At 40.7% G+C, this 25,882-nt stretch overlaps 1 protein-coding gene across 14 annotated transcripts in view; it reads right to left on the reverse strand.

Annotated features, from left to right (window-relative positions):
* The window catches only part of LRRC9 (leucine rich repeat containing 9), an 88,181-nt gene that overhangs the window by 21,512 nt on the left and 40,787 nt on the right, over positions 1–25,882 (reverse strand). For 9 of the 14 annotated variants that reach the window (XM_084793367.1, XM_084793366.1, XM_084793368.1 and 6 more), the window contains exons 19-28: positions 23,903–24,094; positions 22,554–22,679; positions 20,045–20,179; positions 18,534–18,711; positions 16,762–16,982; positions 13,504–13,626; positions 11,030–11,160; positions 2,792–2,900; positions 2,015–2,154; positions 47–183 (exon numbers count right to left, since the gene is read on the reverse strand). In XM_084793367.1, coding sequence (XP_084649493.1) covers positions 47–183; positions 2,015–2,154; positions 2,792–2,900; positions 11,030–11,160; positions 13,504–13,626; positions 16,762–16,982; positions 18,534–18,711; positions 20,045–20,179; positions 22,554–22,679; positions 23,903–24,094 — 1,492 coding nt within the window. Of the gene's footprint in view, positions 1–46; positions 184–2,014; positions 2,155–2,702; positions 2,901–11,029; positions 11,161–13,503; positions 13,627–16,761; positions 16,983–18,533; positions 18,712–20,044; positions 20,180–22,553; positions 22,680–23,902; positions 24,095–25,882 lie in introns of those variants that run through there. The other 5 variants (XM_084793365.1, XR_014781351.1, XR_014781352.1 and 2 more) reach the window with 5 other exon arrangements.

The raw sequence follows: 25,882 nt of genomic DNA on the forward strand, positions 1-25,882 counted from the left end.
ATAATCGAGTTAGCTCACAGGGTTTATAAAGAACATGTCTACTCACCTTGTAGAAAGAGGAACTTTAAGTTTATTAGTCTGTTAAGTTGTAGTTGAACTAAGTTACAAATTCCATTGTATCCCAAATGAAGAACTTCTAAACTTTGCATTATTGGAGGCAAGTTTTCGTTGCTTACTGAATCTCTGAAACACACAGGTAAGTTTGAAATCATACATTGGATTTAAAAGCAACTTTGTCAAGAAAGGTGATCTGAAGTGTATACATCATAAAGTGAAAGTAAGATGAACATGCATAGGAGCTTTTGTTATGATAGTTGAAGAATGCTTTTAATAATAATAACTTTTATCTCTTAAAAATACTTGTATGGAAAAGAATAAAGTACAGAAAGTCACAATGAAAAGTAAGGAGAGGTATATTCCATTAGAATGAAATGAGTACAGGTATCTTTATTCAAAAAAGACATATGCCTGTATGTACTACACGCTGATTTACTAAAACACTACTTGAGCTAACAAATTAATTCATGACAGTCACAAAATAAACTAATCAAATGGCCTGATATTCCAGTGTCAGGAACTAAAAATGTAAAAATAAAATTAAGAAAACAATTCTTTCTTTTTTTTTTACAACAGCATAAGAAAATAATTTCAGAACACTTTAGAATAAGAAACACAAAATTTATATCTAGACAGCTACACACAACTGAATGAAGTCAACTGAAGTATCAGTAACTGACATGTTCGTGGATTAGAAGTTTGGATATCAAGATGTCAATTCCTTCAAATTGATGAGTAGAGTCAATACAATTTCTATTGAAGGCTCATTATGAAAAAATGAACTGTCTTAAAATGTATAAAGAACTCAAAGAACTTTGAACAACTGAAACAATATTAAAAAAGAAGATAAAGTAAATGGCTTACATTAGTATATTCTATGTATAGATATAGTACATAGCAGTGTAGTGAAAGTAACTGCTAGTCTTTGCAGTGACAAGAGATAGGTATCAAAAAGTAAGCTAAGCGAAAGAAGCCAGACACAAAAAGAAAATAGAAGGAGGGCTTGGAGGTAGAGGAAGGGGAACAGTGGGAGGGAAAGCAGGATATGATCTAGGGGGTTGAAGATAAGTATTATATGCACATATGCTATGTTATATTATTTTGTAAATTAATAAATACTAATAAAAATGAAAAAAAGCAGTTACTATGTAATTCCAGTCTTATACAATTCTAGAAAACGGCAAAATTATAGGGAAAGAAAGCAGACCAGTGGCTATTGCCAAAGGCTGGGATGTGGGTTAAGGGGATTGCAAAGAAAACTGAGGCTGGTTTGAGGTGGCAGTTGTTTCACCCTGAGGTTTTAGCCATGGTTACAGGACTGAACACAGTTATCAGGAATCATTAAATGTTACACTGGAGTTAGCAATTTGTTACATGCAAACTGTCCCTCAATAAAGATGGTAAGATAGGAATGTTCTTCACTGAGAAAACTGAAAGTGAAAATATTTTGGTGATGTTCTCTCTCTCTCTCTCTCTCTCTCTCTCTCTCTCTCTCTCTCTCTCTCCATTTGTCTGTCTATCCATCTATCCATCCATCCATCCATCCTTTCATAAATGTATAGGAAAGCAGGAGATGTGTCTTCATCTTCACAGATTATATCTTTTCCATTAATATAAGAATCAGGGAACAACGACAAAGACATAGCTCATATTTTTTTTTTGTGAAGTTTATTTTTGACCTATAGTTTGTTTAATAAAACAATCCTTAAGAGATGTTCAGTGGTTAAGAGAACTGATGGCTTTCCCAAAGGTTCTGAGTTCAATTCCCAGCAACCACATGGTGGTTTACAACCATCTATACTGTAAGCCTAATGTGCACTGTATACTAAATAAATAAATAAATAAATAAATAAATCTTGAATCATGAATTTTAAACAATTAAATAAATATATGCACTAGAATGTGTTACTTCTTTGGTTGTTTTTAATGTGAAAAATAAAAGAACTTTTAAAAGTACCTGTTTAGTTTTGAGGCTCCTTGCTGCCCATAGCCGCTCGAGGGCACTTTCTGGTAGAGCAGTTGTCTGCTGCTTAAGTGGGTTTGAGGTTTCACTCTCGGCATGATTGACTCAATGTGATTATAGTTGAGGGATAAGACCTATAGAGAGAACATTTTGTTAGCCAAACGTCCTATGAACTATTCAAGTGGTATAACTAATGCTCGGTGAGAGAACACCATTAGTAGTATCGTATCATGACAAAGAAAATACTTTATCTCAGATTATTTAGGTTTAGCTTGGGATGTGTTTCTAATGCTCTTGCATGTTGGAGAATCACTAATATAAAACATCCAAGATACTAGCCAGCTGCTCCGCTTTCTCAATCTACACTCCTGACTTGTCTAGGCCCAATACAGATGAAATAATTACTTAGAAGGTTGTTGGTTTCTGTGTTTACGTGCCTTTAATTACTGACTGAGTTGAGGCAATGAGACTCTTTTGAGGACCACCCCATTCTCCACTTTGTTTCATATGTGCTCACTAAGACTTGGCCTTTCACCCCATCTCCACGGAGGAGTAATATGTGGTTGCAAGTCAAGGACATAAGACAGATTGATAAAAAAAAAAAAATCAGAGGGCAAGACTAAGAATCTCTCTAACTAGTGAAAAACAAAATAAAATACAATTGAGGGAATAATTTCGACACCTTAATAAGGAAATACATTTTAGTGTAAAGTGAAGATTAAAACTTGTGCTGAAGTCTTTGAGGGCAAATACAGCTTTGCGGCCACGTGCCTTCACGTTGGGCAGGTAGATGAGGCCGCTGAATGAGGTGAGGTTGTTGTTCTGGAGATTGACGTTGGTCACATTCCTGAAGTGGTCAATAGGAATCAGATCCACAGTCCTGAATTAGGAAGCAAACACAGCCATTGTTTCAATGGGACTAGTGAGTTCCTCCATACATGACTCCCAAAGCCATTAAGGAGACTCACAGAACAAATTCTATGTAATATCTATATTATACATATGTTTTTGCTGCATGGGGATGAAGAAAATGGCATAGAATTTTATTGCTTAAAAAAAAAAAAGCCAACCAGAGAGTTCCAAGATGGCGGCGCATATCACACACTGTACCTGATCTAATGCACGGAGTCCAGGGGCTGGATTGGGAGTCACAGACTGCAAGAACTGGAGAACACTAGGTGAGTGGGGTCCGGCACAGTGCAGACCACAGGCGGGCTTAGCCCCGGGCCAAACAACAGCCCACGGAGGACCTGAACCCACTCTCAAGGCTTTGGAATGGAACCCACCTGTGGACTGCATCTGAACTCTATAGCCCAGGCTCAGTGGGTGCGGCAGTGGAACATCGAAGCTCCTGGCTTGGGGAAGTCTCAGGGAAACAAGGAAATCTGTCCTTGGATACCCCCACCCACCCTACCCCAGTCCACAAGGAGCCCCAGAGGCCATTGCGAAGCCCACGGTGCCCAGCAACAGCCCACGTGGTCTGGGTGGGTCCAGCCGGAGCCAGGCAGCCAGCCTCAGCAGACCGAACCTGCAAAACTGAGTTGATAGAACCCAGCCAGGACAGTCCCCATGGCCCAGCAGGGACTCCCACGTTTGTGGGAGAAGCTGGACTGCTCTGAGGATCTGGAAGGGGTTCTGAATTGTGGCCACAGCTCAATGAGACTGAACCACCAAAGGTGTGCAATCTGGGCTGGTCCTCTACCTAGACTGATCCCGGCAGGAACCTGTCTGCGGACCACAGCGGTCCAGGCCTGAACAATTGAGCAGATAAAGCCACAGTCCCCACGGCCCAGCAGGGACTCCCACACTCGTGGGAGAAGCTAGACTACCCTGAGGGGTCTGGAAGGGAGTCTGATTGCAGCCACAACTCAGTGGGACTGAAACACCAAAGGTATACAACCTAGACTGGTCTGCTATCTAGATTGGTCCAGGCAGGAACCTGCCTGCGAGTCACAGTGGTCTGGCCCTGGACAACTGGGCAGTTAAAACCTGGCCTGTCCAGTTCCCAAGGCCCAGCGGGGTCTCCCACATGCGTGGGAGAGGCTGGACTGTCCCAAGGGATCAGGACAAAAAAATTAAACAGTGGCCCTCAACACAGCTGGTCAGAATCTCCTCAGTAGCATGAATGGGATCAGGCAGAAGCCTACCTCTGCTGACCAGTTAGGAACTTAAGGTGTAGAACAAAGTCTCGTGGAGCAGAAACCAGGTCACCTGCTGGTTTGAGGGAAGAACTCCCTGATTCCCACAGGCAAGGGCACGGGACCTATAGTCACTCACCAACTATTCGCTCTCAATGACCAGTGAAGGACACCAGAAGCTACCACCCAACATCAAACATAGCAAGATGACTAAAGGACAGCGTAAGAACACAACAAAAACCAAAACAATTTGGCATCTCCAGATCCTAGCTATCCCAAAGAAAGCAACCATGAGAACTCAAATACAATCAAAATACAAGAAAATGACCTCAAATCCTTAGTAATGAAGATGATAATGAAGTAAACAAATAAAATCTGTAATCAAATGCAGGAAGACGCAGCCAAACAGGTGGAAGAAATAAAAGAGGCCTATAGAGAGGCACTGGAAAAAAATCAGGAACATACAAACAGCCAGATGAAGGAAATAAAAAAAAAAAAGTTCAAGATGTGAAGATGAAAATGGAAACAGTGATAAAAGCACAGATAGAAGAAAAATAGGAACAAGAGACCTTAGAGAAGAAAGTAAGCAACACAGAGGTGAGCTTCTCTAACAGAATCCAAGAAATGGAGGAACGAATCTTGGGACTAGAAGATACAATTGTAGAACTCAAATCAACCATAAAAGACAATGCTAAATCTGAAAAATTCCTGACACAAAATATCCAAGAAATCAAGGACACCATGAAAAGACAAAAATTGAGACTAATAGGCATCGAGGAAAGAGAATACACACCTGACTTGAAGGCTCAGAAAATATCTTCAATAAAATCATAGAAGAAAATTTCCCTAATTTAAAGAAGGTGAGACATATAAACATACAAGAGGCCTACAGAACACCAAATAAAATAGACCAGAAAAGAAAATCTTCCTGTCACATAATAATAAAAACACAAAATATACAGAACAAAGAAAAATATTAAAAGCAGCAATAGAAAAAGGCCGAGTAACATACAATGGCAAACCTATCAGAATTACACCCGACTTCTCAGCAGAGACCATAAAAGCCAGAAGGGCCTGGACAGACTACTATACCCAGCCAAACTTTCAATAACCATTGATGGGGAAAACAAAATATTCCATGACAAAAACAAATTCAAACAGTTACTTTCCACAAATCCAGCTTTACAGAAGTTACTAGAAGGAAAACTCCACCCCAAAGGGACAAGCCACAACCAAAACTACACAGGAAATAGATAACTACATCACAAAAACACAACCACACAAATTCTCTACTGTGCCCAACATCAAAAATTAAGGGACTTAACAGTCACTTGTCATTAATATCTCTCAACATCAATGGTCTCAACTCTCAAATAAAAAGACACAGACTAACTGAATGGATGCATAAACAAGATCCAACACTCTTCTGTATTCAAGAAACATGTCGCACCCACAAGGACAGAAATTATCTCAAGGTAAATGGCTGGAAAAATATTCCAAGCAAATGGTCACAGGAAGCAAGCTGGTGTAGCCATTTTAATATCTAATAAAATAGACTTTCAACCTAAATTAATCAAAAGGGTTGAGGAAGGACACGTCATACTCATCAAAAGTAAAATCAGCCAAGATGACATCACAATTCTGAACATCTATGCTCCAAATACAAGGGCATCCACATTTGTAAAAGAACTATTAACAAAGCTTAAACCACACATCAATCCCTACACATTAATAGTGGGAGACTTCAACACCCCACTTTCACTGAAGGATAGGTCATTGAAACAGAAACTAAGCTGAGAAATAACATCACTAACAACGCCATGAATCAAATGGATCTAACAGATATTTATAGAACTTTTCACCCAAACACAAAGGATTATATCTTCTTCTCAGCACCCCATGGGACCTTCCCCAAAATTGATCACATAGTAGGTCACAGAGCAAGCCTCAACAGATACGAGAGGATTGAAATAATACCTTGTAACCTATCAGATTACCATGGTCTAAGGCTGGACTTCAACAACAACAGAAATAACAAAAAGCCTACACACACATGGAAACTAAACAATTCTCTACTTATTGACACCTGAGTCAGGGAAGAAATAAATAAATAAATTAAGGATTTCCTGAAATTCAATGAAAATGAAGGAACAACATACTCAAATTTGTGGGACACACTGAAGGCAGTGCTAAGAGTAAAATTCATAGCATTAAGTGCCTTTAAAAAGAAATTGGAACCATCACAATAAGCATCATAACAACACATCTGGAAGCCCCAGAGAAAAAGAAACAAAGACATCCAAGAGGAGTAGATGTCTGGAAATAATCAAACTCAAGGATGAAATCAATAAATTAGAAACAAAGAAAACAATTAAAAGAATCAACAAAACCAGGAGCTAGTTCTTTGAGAAAATCAACAAGATAGACAAACCATTAGCCAAAGTAACTAAAAGACAGAGAGACACTATCCCAATCAACAAAATCAGACATGAAAAGGGAGACATAACAACAGACACTGAAGAAGTACAAAGAATCATAAGATACTACTTTAAAGGCATATACGCCACAAAATTTGGAAATCTAAGGGAAATAGACGATTTTCTTGATCGATTCTACTTGCCAAAATTGAATCAAGATCAGATAAACAAATCAAATAGTCCTATTTCTCCTATAGAAATAGAAGCAATCATTGATAGTCTCCCAATCAAAAAAAGCCCAGGGCCAGATGGTTTCAGCACAGAATTCTACCAGACCTTCAAAGAAGAGCTAATACCGATACTATTCAAGCTACTCCAAAAGATAGAAATGGGTGGAACATTACCAAATTCATTCTGTGAGGTCACAGTCATGTTGATACCTAAACCCCACAAAGACCCAACAAAAAAGAATTTCTGACCAATTTCTCTTATGAATATTGATGCAAAAATACTCAATAAAATACTCACAAAACAAATTCAAGAATGTATCAAAGATATCATTCACCATGACCAGGTAGCCTTCATTCCAGGTATACAGGAATGGTTTAATTATGGAAATACATCAATGTAATCCACCATATAAACAAACTGAAAGAAAAAAACCACATGATCATCTCCTTAGATGCAGAAAAAGCATTTGACAAAATCCAACACCCATTCATGTTTAAAGTTTTGGAGAGATCCGGAATACAAGGCACATACCTAAACATAATAAAGGTTACATACAGCAAGCCAATAGCCAACATCAAATTAAATGGAGACATACTCAAGGAAATTCCTCTAAAATTGGGGACCAGATAAGGCTGTCCACTCTCTCCATATCTCTTCAATAAGTTCTTGAAGTTCTAGCCAGAGCAATAACACAACAAAATGAGATCAAGGGGATCCAAATGGGAAAGGAAGAAGTCAAATTATCCCTATTTGCAGATGATATGATGGTGTACATAAGTGGCCCCAAAAATTCCACCAGAGAACTCCTACAGCTGATAAACACCTTCAGCAAATTGGCTGGATACAAAATTAACTCAAAAAGCCAGTAGCCTTCCTATATACAAATGACAATCATGCAGAGGAAGAATTTAGGAAAACTACACCCTTCAAGACAGCCACAAGCAATACAAAATATCTAGGAGTAACTCTAACCAAGCAAGTGAAAGACTTATTTGAAAAAAACGTTAACTCTCTGAAAAAAAGAGATGGAAGATGATATCAGAAGATGGAAGGATCTCCCTTGTTCATGGATTGGGAGAATTAACATAGTAAAAATGGCCATCTTACCAAAAGCAATTTACAGATTCAATGCAATCCCTATCAAAATACTTACACAATTTAAAAAAAGATAGTGAAAGATCAATTCTCAACTTCATAGGGAAAAACAAAAAACCTACAATAGCTAAAACAATCTTATACAATAAAAGATCCTCAGGAGGAATCTCTATACCTGATCTTCAGCTGTACTATAGAGCAATAATAATTAAAACTGCATGGTACTGGAACAGCATTAGGCTGGTTGATCAATGGAATCGAATTGAAGACCCAGAATTGAATCCACACACATATAGTCATTTGATTTTTGACAAAGAAGCCAAATCCATTCAATGGAAAAAGGATAGCATCTTCAACAAATGGTGCTGGTCTAACTGGATGTCTACATGTAGAAAAATGCAAGTAGTTCTATATTTATCACCACACACAAAACTCAAGTCCAAGTGGATTAAAGACCTCAACATAAAACAGACACACTAAATCTGTTAGAAGAAAAAGTGAGGAAGAGCCTGGAACACATTGGCACAAAAGACAACTTCCTGAACAGAACACCAACAGCCCAAGCCTTAAGGTCAACAATTAACAAATGGGAGCTCACGAGGCTGAGAAGCTTCTGTACGGCAGGAGACACTGTCAACAGAACAAAGCGACAGCCTACAGACCGAGAAAAGATCTTCACTAACCCGACATCTGACAAAGGTCTAATATCCAAAATATATAAAGAACTCAAGAAATTAAACATCACAAAACCAAATAACCCAATTGAGAAATGGGGCTCAGAACTAAACAGAGAATTCTCAACAGAGGAATATTGAATGCCTGAAAAACACTTAAAGAAATGCTCAATATCTTTAGTCATCAGAGAAAATAAAAATGACTCTGAGATTCCATCTTACACCCATCAGAATGGCTAAGATCAAAAATTCAAGTGACACCACATGCTGGCGAATATGTGGAGAAAGAGGAACACTCCTACATTGCTGGTGGGAATACAAACTTGTACAACCACTTTGGAAATCTATATGGTACTTTCTCAGAATATTGGGAATAGGGCTTCCTCAAGACCCAGCTATTCCACTCCTTGGAATATACCCAGAAAATACCCCACCATACAACAAGGACATATGCTCACCACGTTCATAGCAGCCTTATTCATAATAGCCAGAACCTGGAAACAGCTTAAATGTCCCTCAGTTGAAGAATGGATAAAGAAACTGTGGTACATTTACACTATGGAATACTACTCAGCCATTAAAAACAAGGAAAACCTGAAATTTGTGGACAAATGGATGAAACTAGAAATGGTCATACTGAGTGAGTTAACCCAGAAGCAGAACGGCTCACATTATATATACTCACTTATAAGTGGGTACTAGCTCAAAAGGCGCGTCCCATGAAAGTCTTCACTTACCAGGAGATTGGGATAGATGTGAGCACATCCCACTGGGACTCTAGGTAAGAGAAATATAGGAGATGGGGAAATAGAAGGACCCAGAGGGTCCTAGAAACCTACAAGAAGAACATCATGATGGGTGGATCAGGGCTCATAGGGGTCTGCTCAAACTATTGTACTAACCAAGGACAATACATGTAGTAAACATCAAACCCCTACTCTGATCTAGCCAATGATCAGGACATTCTCCAAAATTATGTGGAGAGCGGGGACTCACTCTGACATGAACTCTGGCGCCCTATATTTGACCACCTCCTCTGGGTGTGGAGGCCTGAGGGCACTCAAAGAAAGAATAAGCAGGCTACCAAGATGAGACTTGATAGCCTATGACCATATAGAGGGGGAGGAGAATAGGGTGAAAGCAGGAGGGATGGAGGAATGGGAGGATAAAATTAACCAAGGAGAAAAAAATAAAACAAAGAAATGAAAAGACAAAGATTAAAAAAGACAAGTGTTAGCAAGGATGTAAAACAACACTTTCATACCAGCAAAATTTCATTTGTATGTGGCTGGAGAGATGGTTCAGTGCTTAAGATCACTGGGTACTCTTCCAAAGGGGCCCAGCTCCATTCCCAGCAGTCATATGGTGGGTTCACTACTACATGTAGGTCCAGTTCTAGGGGGGAATCCAACATCCTATTCCAGCTTCTGTGGGTCCGGCATACATGTGGTACATAGAATCACATGGATGCAAAACACCCATAGAAATACAAACATATTTCCCCTGGACTTCATAGTTACCTTTGAAATTCATCCATTTTGGATATACTTTTAGCTTCTTGTTGATATATTATTTCAGTGTATATGATATATTCATTTACACTATCGTTTTATTTAATTTTAATAAACATGTTTAAATGACAAAAAAAAAAACCCAACCGTATATATTACCATTAAGCAATTACTGTAGAAGACACTTACACAATAAACATCTCCGATCTTACAAATTGACATGCAAGTTCATGAACTCGAAGCAGACTTGATACAGGAAGTCATAAGATAATCAGGCCCTAAGCTTCCATGGACACGTGTAAAGGAGGCCATTTCCAAAGTGACAAGAAGCGAGAGAGTTTGACAGGAAGGGCAGCACAGTATGGGCTCTGAAACCAGATGTCTTTGAGCTCCGTGGAAAGCCTCCCTAGCGTTGCTTTCAACACTCAATTGAGAACAGCAACTGGGGCCTGTGGGATCACTGGAGAGGCTCTGGAAATCGCCATGCTAGCAAGTCCTGAACCTGGACATAATAATTCCACATTCACATCCTATCTTGCGTCTAAGGATTCAATGAGAATTGATGTGGTACAACTAAAGGTGTCAACAATTTCTTTTCTTTTCTTTTTTCTTTCTTTTTTTTTTTTTTTACTAACTTTGATGTTCATGATTTTCTTAAGATGTAATTACATTTTTGATACTCCTTAAAAAACACCCAACAAAACATTAAGTGTAAGTAATGAGCCTAATATGACTAGCAGTAAAAGGAATGGGAGAAAGAAAGCCAGGTGAAAGACAAAAGCTTTTGGTAACCTTTCAATTGTAGTTTCTGATAATAAAAATTACCGCATCATTTCAAGTGGTGACTGAGATAGACTAGGATAATTATTGGGTGTGTTTGGAAAAGAGGGTCAGAACTATACATGCAATTACATGGCAAGTGCGCACAGTAAAGCAATTGTACCTGATAGATGATGAAGTCCAGTTTAGATCTTGCATTTGGAGAAAGTTTGAGTGTCCTTGTCGTTCGGCAACCATGTCAGAGGTAAGTCTACCACCAAACAAATCCTTTGCACTCTCAATTTCTGGCAGTTCCTATGAGGACATTTAGAGAGTGATGTCCTCTATTACAGATGACCACACCTCTAATTACAGATGCAAATGAAACAGACACTTCTCCATATCTTTCCAATAGAAACAGCTACTCCCAGCCCCTTGCACGTTGGATAGGCAAAACAAACACAAGACAATACCAGGGCTCTAGGGACTTTGGGGCCTGAAGAATAACACTCCTGAATTTATTTTTTGCCTCATATATGACAGACTGGGTGTTGGAAAGCCTGAAAACAAAAAGCCCACCACAATCCATCTGTCTCTAATCAGTGGACAAGCAAAGAGGAAGCCTAGCAAGACAGTAACTGTTAAACTCGTAGATAGTAATAGGTCTATCTAAGCCCCAGAAAGTAAACTTTGGCCCCACCACAAAGATCAGCATGGGCTATTCAGTACTGCCAGCCTACAACCAGACAATTCTTAGCCTTTCCCTGTTGAAGGGAACTTATATTCCCTCCCAGCATAGTGGTACCCAGAAAAATACTAACCCCAAACCAAAGCAACCCTCACCACAAAGTGTTTGTTACTGAAGACCACATGGTGGGGGTGGGTGGGCCTGGCTAGTGACTTCTGTCTGTCACAACAAGGGACCTATGGACGATTAGTGACACATTCCTGTCTCTCACTGCCAGGATGAATGAAGGAAGGCCCATAGGGAACATTTCTACTGGCATAAATATTGCTTTAGATGAAAAATTAATACATGGTTCTGAATATGTAATGACTCTTCTGAAAAATACTCAGAGCATATCATTTCCTTTAATTTGAGGCAAGCAGATCTCTGTGAGTCAGCCTCATCTACAGAGGGAGTTTCTGGATAGCTACGATTGTTACACAGAGAAACAATGTCTCAAAACAAAAACAAAAACAAACAAACAAACAAACAAACCCAAAGGAAAACAAACAAACAAAATCCAACAAGAACAACATAAATTAGAATAGATAAAAACTAAGGTCAGAGACAGAGAGACGATAATATCCTATAGAGTTCCTATTATTGAATCATAAAATTGGTGCTGAGCTTTTAGGATGTTAATATGAAGAGGGAAATAATACCCATTGTCACCGAATAGAACAAGACCCCACACACTTATCTCCAGAAGTACTGTCTCACGCCACCTTCCGAATGATAGTTTGTAAATAAGAGGAATAAGACTTCCAATACATTTAGAGCAGATGCGATACTAGTTACTTAAGACTCCACATAAAGACCCACCCTTAGGGAAAACTACTGACTGAATGAGCCCAACGTCCTAGAGAATTTGCATTTATTGGAATGAGGATGTTTTATTCAGTGAGACCCTGAAAGATGTGGGGCTAGGACTGGCAATTTCTTCAGGGTGTCTCAGGACTAAACCATCAAGAGTTGCTTTTCAGTTTTCTAGAATGCCCATTTTTGTTTGATGAGTGTAACCTAACAGTACATGAACAAAACGCATCCTTCACACGTTTGTCCGGCATGTTAGATGGAGTGTGGGCGCCCTGCGGGAGTTTACTAGTTTTAGAACCTGGGTCTTCAGATGAGGATTTGGTGTTCATCTCCAAGTCCTGTGTTTTCCTTTAATTGTTCTTAAGAAATCTTGCCATACTACATTTCTTGGCTCAAGTATAGCTTCCATGATTGCCAAGTTCTTAAGCCTAAGAGAGTGATGGTGCTATGGTGTGACCTTTTCCATTCTCCTCATGGGCCTGTGCCTTGTCTGTCATGGCATTTATTAGAGAGTCAACCCAGGACTTCACTCATTAGGAAATTATCACTAAGCTGTGCTCCAGCCCCTGGTCTTCACTTAAAAGATTTTTTTGAGTGTGTGTTTGTGCCATGGTATGTGCACGTGGAGGTCAGAGGTCGTTCTCTGGCAGTGGCCCACCCTTCCCTTATTTATATCTTGCTCACTGCTGAGTACACCAGGCTACCTGAGGATTCTTCAGTCTCTGACTCCATCTCCATAGGAACATTGGGGTTACAGTTACAGACTCCTTGCCTAGCTTTACACGTGATCCGGAGATCCCAGCTCAATGCCTCATGCTTTGCCATGGGCGCCTTACCTACTGAGCCCACTCTTCACTTCGGAGGCACCAAAGTCACTATAAAAAAGTAAATGCCATCTTCCCTCTCTGTCTCATGTTAGACTAGTAAGAATTGGCCCGGTGAGAGAGTCCTAAAATCCAGATCCCAAAAGGGCATTAGAGAAGTAGATTTTAATGAGCATGGAGAGAGAGGGTCTCGGCATAATACTAGAGATAAAGCAATATTCAAAACGCTTATGTGAGTATGCAAATGTATGCGCTGTGGATCAAATGTTATGATTCATGTAAACAACTTACAATTGAGACTCCATCCAAGGCCTTCAGTTCTGAAAGATGAAATATTACAAACAACCGGTAGTTTTCTTGGTTCCATATAATAATGTTTCCATACATGTCTAGAATGACCAAGTTGCATAAACCCTAGACAAAAATAATACATTTAATTTATGTATATATTGCAAATCATACTCCCAGCAAGTTATTTTTCTAGAGGTTAGACAACCTTAAGTTTTAATATTTGAATTATCTATAACTTCTTAGAATTTGAGTTTTAATTGTACTTTAAGTACAAGGGTTTCCCTTCAGAACAGTAAAATATAATTATGCATAGTATTGCTGTGTCTATGCTGTATGATCATTACCCCTTTTAGGATAGTGGTATTAAATGTATTCTCAGTGACAAGGGTGTAGAGAAAATGTTTGAATACTTGAAGCTATACTCCTTGGCAATGGAGTAATGGCCTGTTAGGCAGTATACTAGTGTCTACACCATTTAAAGGGGATGGAAAACACTGGGTTTGAAAAAAGAGACAAACCTGAACTGCGCTATTTTTCTAAAAAGGTAGGAAAACCAGTTTTATGTGAAAATTTGCCTTTACAGTAAAGGAATGGCGCTGAATAGGTATGAGTAGGAGGTGTTCAGATGAGAGCGGGGGCCTCTCAGCACCACAGCTGGCTTATTTCCTGTTGACACTGTTGATATCCAAGTTGCCTCTGACCAAAAAGATTCAGAGAAACGGATAAAGTACAAGAGATGATTGTGGAGAGCTCATACTGAGGTCAGAACTGTCAAAGAATGCCAGGTTTGGCAATCTTCAGAACTCTTGAAGAAGGAAACCTCTTTTTTTTTTTTCATAGAAAGAAGATGTCTTAGTTATGAAACACCATGGCCCAAAGCAAGCTGCGGAGCGTTTATTGGCTTACATATCCCAAGTCACAGTCCATCGAGGGAAGCCAAAGCAGGAACTCAAACAGGAGGCAGGAGCTGATGCACAGGCCATGGAGGGCTGCTGCTTACTGGCTTGATTATCATGGCTTGTTCAGCTTGCTTTCTTACGGCATCCAAGACCATGAGCCCATGGGTGGGGCCACCCACAATAGGCTGGGCCCTTCTACAATGATCAGTAATTAAGAAAATGTCCTACAGGCTTGCCTACAGCCTGATTATATGGAGTCAATTTTTCAATGGAAGTACCCTCTTCTCAGATGACTATAGCTTGTGTCAAATGGGCATAAAACTAGCCAGCACAGAGTGTTTGCGTTCTTACATTTGAGCATGAAAAATAACAAACCTTACTTGACTTCAGACTTCCTCAGAGCCAGAATGAAATCAAACAAACAATAGAACAAAGGCCAGCACGGTTCTCAGATCAAAACAGACACGTGGATGAGTAACTAGAACAAAAGACCCAGAAACAGGCCTGACAGAGACATGAAAAGTTCCTCTGGGCAGAACGGCTTCCTTAATATGTAGTGCTGAGAAGACTGGATAGCCATGTGTAGAAGGACAAACCTGGTCCCATTTCTCACCCCATAAAAGCATCAACTCAAGGGCAGGAGAGAGGGCTCAGCTGTTAAAGGCACATGTTAAAGGCTCAATTCCCAGGGCACAGGTGGTGGCTCACAACCATCTGTGATTTCAGTTCCAGGGAATCCATTGTCCCTTTTTCTGGCCTCCACTGGCACCAGGCATGCACACAGTGCGCATATATACACTCAGGCAAAACACTCACACATAAAATTAAATAAATCTAGAACCCAAAACAAAGTAACATCAACTTAAGATGGGTCAAAATCTTAGTGTATACCTAAAACTTAGAAAATGCTAGAGGCAAAAAGATGAAGGGAGTATTTTTAAATGTCAGCAAGAACAGTGATTGTCTAGTAGGATTCTAGGAGCCCAGGGAACAACAGGCAGGACTGGCAACCAAGACTGCATGAGTTAAACAGGCTTCTTCACAGCTAAAGGAACATTGATCAGCGTGAAGAGACAGCCTACAGAATGGGGAAAACTCTGGCTTAACAGCAAAAATAGATAAAAATCTCAAAACTATTTTTTTTTCAAAACTATTAAAACCCAAAGGGCAACAGTTAGGCCTGGTGGCACATGCCTTTAATCTCAATATAAAGGGAGGTAGAGGATGGTAGATCTCTGTGATTTTGAGGCTAGCCTAGTCTACAAAGCGAGTCCAGGACAACCAGGGCTACACAGAGAAACCCTGTATCCCAAAAAAACCGAAAACCAGAACAAAGAAAACCCAAACAAACAAGAGCCAAAGGGCAAATAATCCAATCAAAGAATGGGCACATAAGTTGAACATAAACACAGTGAAAAAGCCCAAATGGATGTCAAAAATACACGCAGTGGACGTCAAAAATACACACACAGAAAACGCACATCAAAACTACATTGAGATTCCACTTTACGTTGTCAAAAATGTTGTCCACGAGAAAACAGAGAAAAGAAAGAACAGCCACAGTAAGCACTGGTGGTGATGTGAGGGAAAAGAAACACTTAGATTTGATCGACAGTGATGTAAATTGTTCCAGCCACTTTGGAAATTAGTATAGGGGGTCCTTAAAAAGTTAAAATTAATATATACACTGCCCCTGAGTGTGTAGCCCCCCCCCAGTTGAAGCCAGCTGATTACCTGGCTATCTGAACACCCACGTTTCTTGCACCATTAGTTACTTAGTAACCAGTTACAGTAGCTAAATTCAGAACCAGCCTCCATACCCACCGGTAGGTGAACAATAGAGGGAAGGTGGTGTATGTACATATCCTGTAGTATCCAGCCATAAGGAGGAACAAGGGTGTGCCACTTGCGGGGACTAAAGATCATTATGTTCAAGGAGAATAAGATAGTCTCAGAGAAACAAGCCCTGTGTGCTTTCACTCATGTACGGAGTTAGTGGAAAGAGAGGACATGAGGGCAGAAAGGGAGTCTCAGGGGGTGAGAAGAGGAAGAGGAAGAGGAGCAGGAGGGAGGGGGAGGCAGTAAAGTGGATGCCATGATCAGCGCAAACGGCATGCGCCATGAAAACACCCAGTGAAACAAATTACTTCACATGGCTCATTTATGTTGGTTAAAAAGTTACCCCATAAATGTATCAGACGCTGTCATTTGTGTATTTACATAAAATGAACACCGATGTATTTCAGGAAGCCTTGTTATTAGATTTGTCTTCCTTAGAATTTTCAACAAACTGTGCAGTGAGCATGGCTTCGGTCGCACAGATAAACAGCAAACGCGTTTGGAAGGGGAAGGCGGTCACCTTTAAGTTGTAGATCTCTTGGTTGACAGCTATGTAGTTATTGCTTATGTATAGCTCGATCAGAGTGAACGTCTTCTGTAAGGCGCTCAGTGAGGTGATCCTGTTGTTCTCGAGAGAGAGCGAGTGGAGATGAAGCATGTTGTCAAAGGTATGCTTCTCCAGGCCTGTGAGAAGGTTGTTGTTCATGCTGAGGCGGCTTAACTTAGTCATCCTGGCGATGCCTAGAAAAATCAGCAAAGTCAAGAATGGACTCAGACGGCAGGCTAGTTTCAAACAGAACAAGCTAGCCGCTGAACTGATGCTGTTTTTGTAAAGTTAAACATCTTTAAGGAATCTGTGACAATGACCACCGTTCCATCATTTCTTCCTTTGCGTTTGAAAAGGGCAGAGCCATGTGTAGAAAGTTCCACGTGGGCATCAAAATTTGATATTAAAACCCTAAGTAGATTTATTTCTCCTTTAAAAAAAATAAAGATGTAACAGCTACCAGCTCTCATTTTAAGTCACTACACGTTAGAAACCAGAGTATAACACTCTGGAAATTATGGAATCAGCCTTATTGACGACAACCATTTGGCCCAGTTCTCACATTACATGCTTAAAGTTGTTTTCAGAAGGAAGTTCAGAAGCTCGCCTTTCCCAGGAGCATCTAACGATGTTGTTCACCCTGTACTGCAGGCAGTAGGGGAAGCGCGTGGGTGGGAGAGAGCAGTTGAAAGGAGGGACTCCCCCTCCCCCCCTTTAAAGACAAGGCCTCAATATGTAGCTCAGGCTGGCCTCAGCTTCACAGCTCACACCCCTTCTGTCTCAGGCACCTGAGGGCCACAGTGAACGATCAGAACTTCAGAGTCACAGCTGCCTTCAAATGCATTCCACAGGAAGTGACATAACTGCTGCTCCACTTCCCCATCCATAAAAGGGGCATGTGAAAACCTGCACCGAAGGGGCCATCAAATATTGAACAGAATGGTTTTTTTTTTTAGGAAGGGAGACCATGAGACAGTTTTTAGCAGGTCACAGAAGGTTTCTTTCAATTCCTTTCCAGTAAGGGCATTGAGTGAGGGTCAGATAGAAGCCAAGTCAGAGTGCATAATATTAACTCAGAATATGTCAGAGAGTGCTGCCTAAATGTTGGGTTTCAGTTGTAGATGAGCACAGACCAAAGTGATCTGAAGAATCTAGGCCACCTGGTGGGAGGAAGGACATATTACTTTACCTCCTAGCATAGAATCCACGTTTTGATATTAAAGTTTAAACAGTCAAATATACTCATCTCACCTCGACTAAGACCTTATTAAGGCAGATTAACTGGTTTACAAATGAAGCCATAGAAGACGTATACAGAACTTTCCATTTTTAAATTTCCAGTAAGTGTAATTTTCATGTTTGTTAAATTCTTCACATTTCTAAATACAATCTTAATTCCATATCTTAGGAAATGAAGTGGCCTATCTGATCTTTTCCAAAGCAAGTCCCATCCATACACATCTTCAGAGCTACAAATGTTAATGATCACTTCATCTCTACATTTCTACACACGAGGTCTGGTAACAGACGGTAATCCCCTGCGTTAGAAAGGAAAGAGGACCTGGGGTTGACAGTCATCTGCTGGGGCTCATTGTGCTTACAAGTTCCACGTCGGTCCTGTCAATAGGGATTCAGAAGACTCTGGTGCAAGGCTTTCTCGAAGCTTCTCTGGACATCCTCCCCTTTGGAAAGTCTGTCCTTAGCATCACTGAGCTGCTTGAGACCTGGTGGCTATGGCGTCTTACCTTCTATCTTTGAGATGCAGTTGCTGTCTAATGTGAGCTCCTCCAGGTTGACGCACGACTCCAAGCCTTCCATGTTGGAGAGGTTATTATTGCTGAACGATGCCCATTTCAAATTCTCCAATTTTTCTAGATTTGTGATTTCAAAGAGATGTTGTCCATCTAAATTTAAGGCAGTTATCTATACAATAATTTATGTTACATGTTACTTCTGAATCTTGCCAACAAATTCAAAATCATTAGATCTAAAGAGCTAACAAGACAACCCAAATGCGATAAGTAAACACTAGCATTCCTTCAGGAGCCAACGATACTGAAAAGTCTTAGTTTACGATAAAGTTAAAGCTTGACAGGAATCTAAAGGGGTGTTTACTGTGCTATGGACACGGTAGTGTGGCAGTTGGGTTCTCCCTGCAGCTACTGGGACAGCTGCTGGCGAAGAGCTGCAAGTCCCTTTGGGGGCAGCCTCAGCTGCAGGGCCACTTGAGCTCACGGCATTCTCCTTTCTAGCTCGGCTCACTGTTAGTGCTGAGTCATCTGGCCATCTCAGCCCCACGTGGGACTCATTAAGGCATCGTTCTGATTCCAGAACTTGGGACTACCACTGACTCTACACAGCATCAACCTATACTATGTAATAAAAATGCTGCCAATCTCTCCCATTTTCAAGGGTTCTATATGCTTCCTTGGTATATTTCATGTCTGCACTAGGAATGACTTTGATATGGTCAGGTGACCTTATGCAGCAAGAAGCTGTTGGGGCTGAGACTTGTCCCTGCGTAAGGCCTGGATAATTCCCTGGTTTTCTTGCCAAAATTTCCGTTCCCTTACCTCCAGAGTGTTGGCCTGATTGCTGGCTCTGAGCATCAAGTTAGCTAAAACTTAGCGTCAAAACCTACCCTGCAAGTTTAGAGCCAACCTTTATTCTAAATCTCCAATTCCATAGTAGCCACAGTTGGAGATGAGTCTCTGTAACACCTACCTACAACTTGGCCTAACCATTTTGTGCTTTCTAAAAAGATACAGTACATTTTATTACCTTGGAAATGACAAATTGCCCTATATGTTTTCTCAACTTTATTGAAGCATAATTGACCACTTAAAATTATAAAACATCTAAGGTATGCATTTAATTAGATAGCCATTAATTTGGCACTCAAATTTAGATCTCAAGTAGATGTGGGATCTCAATAGTCACACTCATGGGGGCACAGGGAAGACTGATGCCTTCTGGGGATGGAGGTGTGAGTGCAGAGAAACAGCCAAAGGGTACAAGGTTTCTAGTTTTTAAAAAATAAGTTCTGAGGGGCTAAAGTGTAACATTATGACTACAGTTAAAAAACAGTACTGTGTACTTGATGTTTGCTAACAAAGCACACCTTAAGACTTCCTTTGCCAGTTTCTCTCTTAAATTTTCTGTTCCTTGTCCATCTGTGTCCTCCTCTTGGTTTGCACCAATGGTGGATGCAGAGGTCAGTTTAAGCCGAAACAAGGTTTAGGAGAAGGAGTCTTACCTTCAAGTACCAGTTCCCAGTCAGATGAAAATGTGGTCCTAACTTAGAAATCTGTGTCAGGATTTTGGCAGAAGGCCATATACTAAGCATCCGAGGTCTTTCCTCTTTAGAACTAGAATGCTGTAAGAGGGTTAACTAGTAAAATAGAAAAAAATAGGATGAATAAAAGAAATGGCATACTAATGATCATTTATACATAGCTAAGAAGTTTTTGTTTCTCGGGGAAAAGAAAAACCCAATAAATGATTTTAAAATATTTTCCTTCCCTTAAAATATCCTTCAAATCCAGATAAATTTTAATTTTCCGTTTTTCTTGTTTTCCACACACACTTCGAGAATACTCTAAACATCCCTATAATGCTCTCATGAGACACTTAGGATCTAGACAGTACCACTGTCCTGCAGGCTCCCGTGGTCCCATCTCAGGGCTCTTCCCACCCCCACCCCCCCACCCCCCCACCCCCCTGCTCAGAGGGGATGCCTGTTGCCGCATTTTGCCTACCATTCACTTCCCTTCTCTCTAGTCTTGCTTGTGTTCACACACATCATCAACCCTTACACTGCTTGAACCAAACTATGTATTCGGCCGACTTCCTCCTTCTTAACATTAGGAAACTCATATACGCTCCGCCGTTTAGCTGTTCATTTGCACGCAGTGGTGTGTAAGTTCCCTCCCTGTGACTCCTCCTCTCTCTGCTTCCTCGTCTCTTTTCCAGACAAGGTCTCATGTAGCACAGACTGTCCTTGACCTTTCTCTGTGGCTTAGGATGACCTTGAATTTCTGGGTCGCCTGCCTCCACCTCCCAAGTGCTGGAGATAGAGATGGGCGTACCGTGGTTGGTTTATGCCAGGCTGAGAACTGAACCCAAGGCTTTTTGTGACCCAGACAAGTACTTGGGTACTAGCTGAGCTACAGCCCTAGTCTTGTTGTAAACTGTTCTCTAAATGGCTCCGCTGACCACGAACACTAACGAGGAGTCCGAGGCTATGGATACCCCTGTGGCCTTGTGCATGGCTCTTGTATACACACAAGCGTTTCTTCAGAGGATATGATGTTACAGAAGTGGGAGGGGGTAAGAAGGGGGGAGTGAAAAGAGGGGGAGGGGTGTAAATCATTTCCCAAAGTGATTGTAACAACTATAATTACTATGTCATATTCTGACTGAAACTGAAACTTTTTGTCAATCTGTAAGACTAAGAATAATTGGCAGATTATTGTGTTTGAGCTTCACTTTTTTGAATGCTAATGTGGTAGAGCATCACTTTCTAAATTAGCTGGCTGTTCTGATATCCTAGAGAGGACGACGCCTTTTCAAGCCCCTTCCTTGGTTTTCCCCTCAGTTGGTTATCTTTTTCTGTACATACTCTGGACACTGAGAGAGACTGTATTCTGATGTTTGTGTTGTAGTTTTCTTCCCTGGCATACTACTTATCTTTTTTTCCTTACAATATCCTTTAAGGAAAGACTGTGCCAATTTTATTGCAGACAAGGCCCATCTTTCATAGTTCTGCCTATCGTTTCCTTCCTTGTGAATAATTTCTTAATCCATGGTCACAAGGATAAATCACAGAGATGTTTTCTTCTAAAACATTCTTAGTTTTGACTTTTTCAGTCAAGTTTAAAAAATTATCTATTTTTGTGTGCATTGGTGTTTTGTCTTCATGTATGTTTGTGTGTGGGTGCCAGATCCCCTGGAACTGTAGGTGTAGACATTTGTGAGCTGCCATGTGGGTGCTGGGAATCGAACCTAAATCCACTGGAAGGGCAGCTTGCAATCTTTACTGGGGCGCTATCTCTCCAGCCCCTCGCTGGACTTTTATTGCCTTTGCCCCCACACTTTGTACCAAGCAGCTGCTTCTGTCTGCACACAAGGTTCTGTTTCTCCATCAAGCTCTGCCACAGGCTCGAGTCACTACTGGGTCTTTGCTCTGAGCTGTTGTCTGTCTTCTAATTTGATGCCAGTATCACATCTTAAAAATGTTCGTAGTCCTTGGTTTCTATTGGGTTAAGTCTCTAAGTCTTTCTCAAAACATTTTATTTTTATCAACAAAAGTTTTCTTCCCTTCATTTTGATTAGATCCAAATCCAATTGTTATATTGCTTAAGAGGTTAACATTCAAGTGTCCCAGGATCTGGGGTAAAGGGGTCTTAAGGTGGGGGGACTGGGAGGTAGGAATGGTGGGGAGGCTGCTATCAGATGTATTGTATGAGAGAAGATAAAGAAAAAAAGGAGATTGAGATAGAGCAGTCTCTGAGTATTGGGGATCAAACCAAACATCTAACCCAAGCTAAATAAGTGTTTGTCACTAATCTACCTCCCCCAAACCCAAAGTATAGGATTCTCTCTTTGTATCATGTAAGTGTTTTCTGTCCCCACAGGCTAACAGGTTAGCTTTGTTTTCAGCCAGTTATATACAATACCAATTCTAAGTAGATACTGTGCTACTTTCTCTCTCAAAGTCCCGAGTGTAATTCACACACAGGGGATGGTACCCTACCGACTCCAACCTGAGTCATCTTTGTTCCACTAATGAACTTCAGAGCCGCTCTGGCTTCTTCTTCCGAGATGAGGATTCCGTCTAGGTGCGTTAGAGTCTTTAGTCTGCCAATAACACTCATCCTCAATGTGGCTGGCTTGGGAAAAAATATCAAAAAGTTAATTTTCATGGAACATCACATGCAGTATGGTATGGGAGAGTAGCTCTCCCTTTCTTTCCATCTGACTGAAAACTGTACATCTCTCTTCTTGTTGCGTGCTTCTGAAACTAAAGACTTAATTTAGTTCTTTATATAAGAGTTGGAATTAAGGATGCATCTGTTTCTTTTTCAGGGTGTGAGTCTACTGCTCTAGTAGGGAGATCCCAGGAACTATTGGAAAGTGTCTGGTGAAAAGATTATGGGTAATATGGTGGTGACTCTTGCTTATCATATGGGCAGTAAGCCAGGGAGCTCCTTGGGGGACTCAGCTCCTGTCTTTGAGTCCAACTTGACTACAGGGTGATAGTGACCATTCGAGAAGTCTACTTTGGCCACAAAATAACAAAACAAAACAAAAACAAAACATTATTGGTTTACTTAGCTTAAAAGAAAAAACTCAATAGTATAAGTTTGGTAATATGATCCACTTAATGGAACCATTTTAGTAGAACTGTTAAAACAATAAACACAGCCTTACAAATGTTATGTAGTTATTTATTCTTGAGATGTGCTCTCACTACAGAACCTATGCTGGCCTTGAACTTGCAACCCTCTTGCTTCTGCCTCTCAAGCACAGTGCCTGGATCTGTGAACATTTTAGAAGCAATGAAAAAGATTCTTAAAAGTATAAATTGGGCCTCATTTAAAATACATGGAGATAGCCTTAAAGGTACAGCATGAATAATAATAAAAACGGTGTTCACCTTTCCTTCTATAACAGAACGTGATTATTATGATTCAGGTTTGCGAAGGTATACGATGTCTACATTTTAAGGAGAATAAATAATGGAAATTGCAAAGAAAACTTATTTGTTTACTATCCAGAGTTTAGGGCACATTGTACAATGCCATTCCCTTCTTTTTTTTTTTTTTTTGGTTTTTCGAACCATTCCCTTCTTAATGGTATGCTTCCCTCACCATATTATACTATTCCTTACTCCTGTGTGTCATTTCAAAAGCCTTCTGGCACAGAGACATATGACTTTTCTGGAGGTCGGCAAGTGGCAGTAATGCTTTCAAGCCTTTCCTTACAGTAACATGCGGTTCATTAGATCACCAGCTGTAAAGGAAGCGCGAGAGAAGCGGAGGTGGCTTGCCTGGTTCTGGGGGCCACTGTGGTAGAGGGAGCGCCTGCCTTGCTAGTGGCGTCGGCTGCGTACCTTTTGCCAGGGATTGTGCTGAATGTCGAGAGTGAGGAGGCTGGTGGTGTGCTTACACAACACGTCGATCTCGTCGCCAGTCTTCTTCAGCTGGTTCCAGCTCAAGTCTAAATGCCTCAGTTTCAGCAGGCCTCGGAATCCCTCCAGCGTTATCACGTGGTTGTGGCTAGCGTCCAAATACTCAAGGTTGTACTGCGGTACACAGAAGTAGGAGCGATGCTGACTTAGGGTTTGGGGTTACCAAGGGCTTTTCTCTGCTTCTTTAAACACATCACATGTTTTCTTATAATGCTCACAGAGAAATGACGTAAGGGTCACGCTGCTGTAGGGGTAACAACACGCTGGGTCATGCCAGCTCTTCTCAGCTCGGCTTTTACTCATGTAGCATGAAAAGGCCCCAGGGCAGATTATAAACGTGGGAGAAGACAGGGGCTACAGATGAGTTATTCAATTAGATTATGGCTTTGACTGTGGTGGATCACTGTCACGATCAAACACACACAAAGTGAATCCTTCTTCGAGACTACAGCCTAGTTCCCCACTTCTCTGAATACAGAGCTGCAGGATCTTTTTTGTAAGAGGACAGGCAAGCAAAGACTTGCAAGACAACTTGTTGCCAACAAAAAAAGAAACCCAAGCAAAGCAAGGAAGAAAGCAAGGAAGCAAGCAAGGAAGAAAGCAAGGAAGTAAGCAAGGAAGGAAGGAAGGAAGGAAGCAAGCAAGCAAGCAAGCAAGGAAGCAAAGAAGGAAGCAAGCAAGCAAGGAAGCAAGCAAGCAAGAAAGCAAGCAAGCAAGAAAGAAAGCAAGCAAGCAAGGAAGGAAGGAAGGAAGCAAGTAAGCAAGGAAGAAAGCAAGCAAGCAAGCAAGGAAGCAAGGAAGCAAGCAAGCAAGGAAAGAAGGAAGCAAGCAAGGAAGCAAGCAAGCAGGCAGGCAAGGAAGCAAACAGTAAAGACACCTATGTTTCTGATTATAATGCTCAAACAGTTTCACTTACAGAGCACACCATTAGAAACAAATTTAATTTTATTTAATAATTTTCTTTATTTTAGAGGTGCATGGTTTTCTAAAGCTGGGCCTCATGGCATAGGCCCCTGATCCTGCTCCTTGAGAGGCAAGGCAGAAGGGTAAGAAGTTCAAGGCCTGTCTGCTCTACAGAGCACACTCAAGGCTAACATAGGAAGTTTGTTGAGAACCTGTCTCAAATAAAAAGGAAAAAGGAAGGTGAGTGCTGGAGTGTTTACTTAGCATGTGCAAGGCCCTAGGTTTGATCCCCAATACCATATTAAAATGCACACCTTTTTAAATAATTTTCAATAATAAAATGAACATACTATTGAACGTTTGTAAAAAATAAATAAATAAATAAATAAAAGGAAAAATCTGGAGAGAATTTGTAAGCCTACGGCTAAAAAGAACTGAAAAATTTTTTATTATTTGCACATTTATACTTTCCTATAATTTTGTATGTGTTTAGGATTTTCACCATCATTATGTATTGTCCAAACTAAATTCATAATTGCACATCATAATCTTTAGTGTGTTTCTATTTCTAATTATCTTAAGCATCACACCAGGATGTTTTACACTTCTAACTGTTAGCAACAACGCAACAGACAGCAGCAAAGATGGCACTAACTGCTGTGCTGTGATTTCTAGGACCAAAACTTCCCCAGGTGAAAAATGAGGAATGCAGAGATGCAATGTCTACACGGTGATAGCATGCTTTCTGTTTTTCTAGACTATTTGTACACTGCCTCTAAAATCATGACAAAATAACTGGTTACCAATAATAGCCTTCACCTTTTTTAAAGTGGTAAGGCCAAATGATTACGGTAGGAGCATACACTTGCAAGACAGTGCTGCCTGGGAAGGACGTGGTGAGAGTGTCTAGGAGGATGGTAGAGGAAGCTGCACAGCAGCAAACTCCCCCCGCCCCCCTTTCTGTGAGGGATCTTAAGGAGTGCTCTAACTTGGACATTT

This window comes from Acomys minous, assembly GCF_964271855.1.
Source record: "Acomys minous genome assembly, chromosome: 8".
Taxonomy (NCBI): Eukaryota; Metazoa; Chordata; class Mammalia; order Rodentia; family Muridae; genus Acomys; species Acomys minous.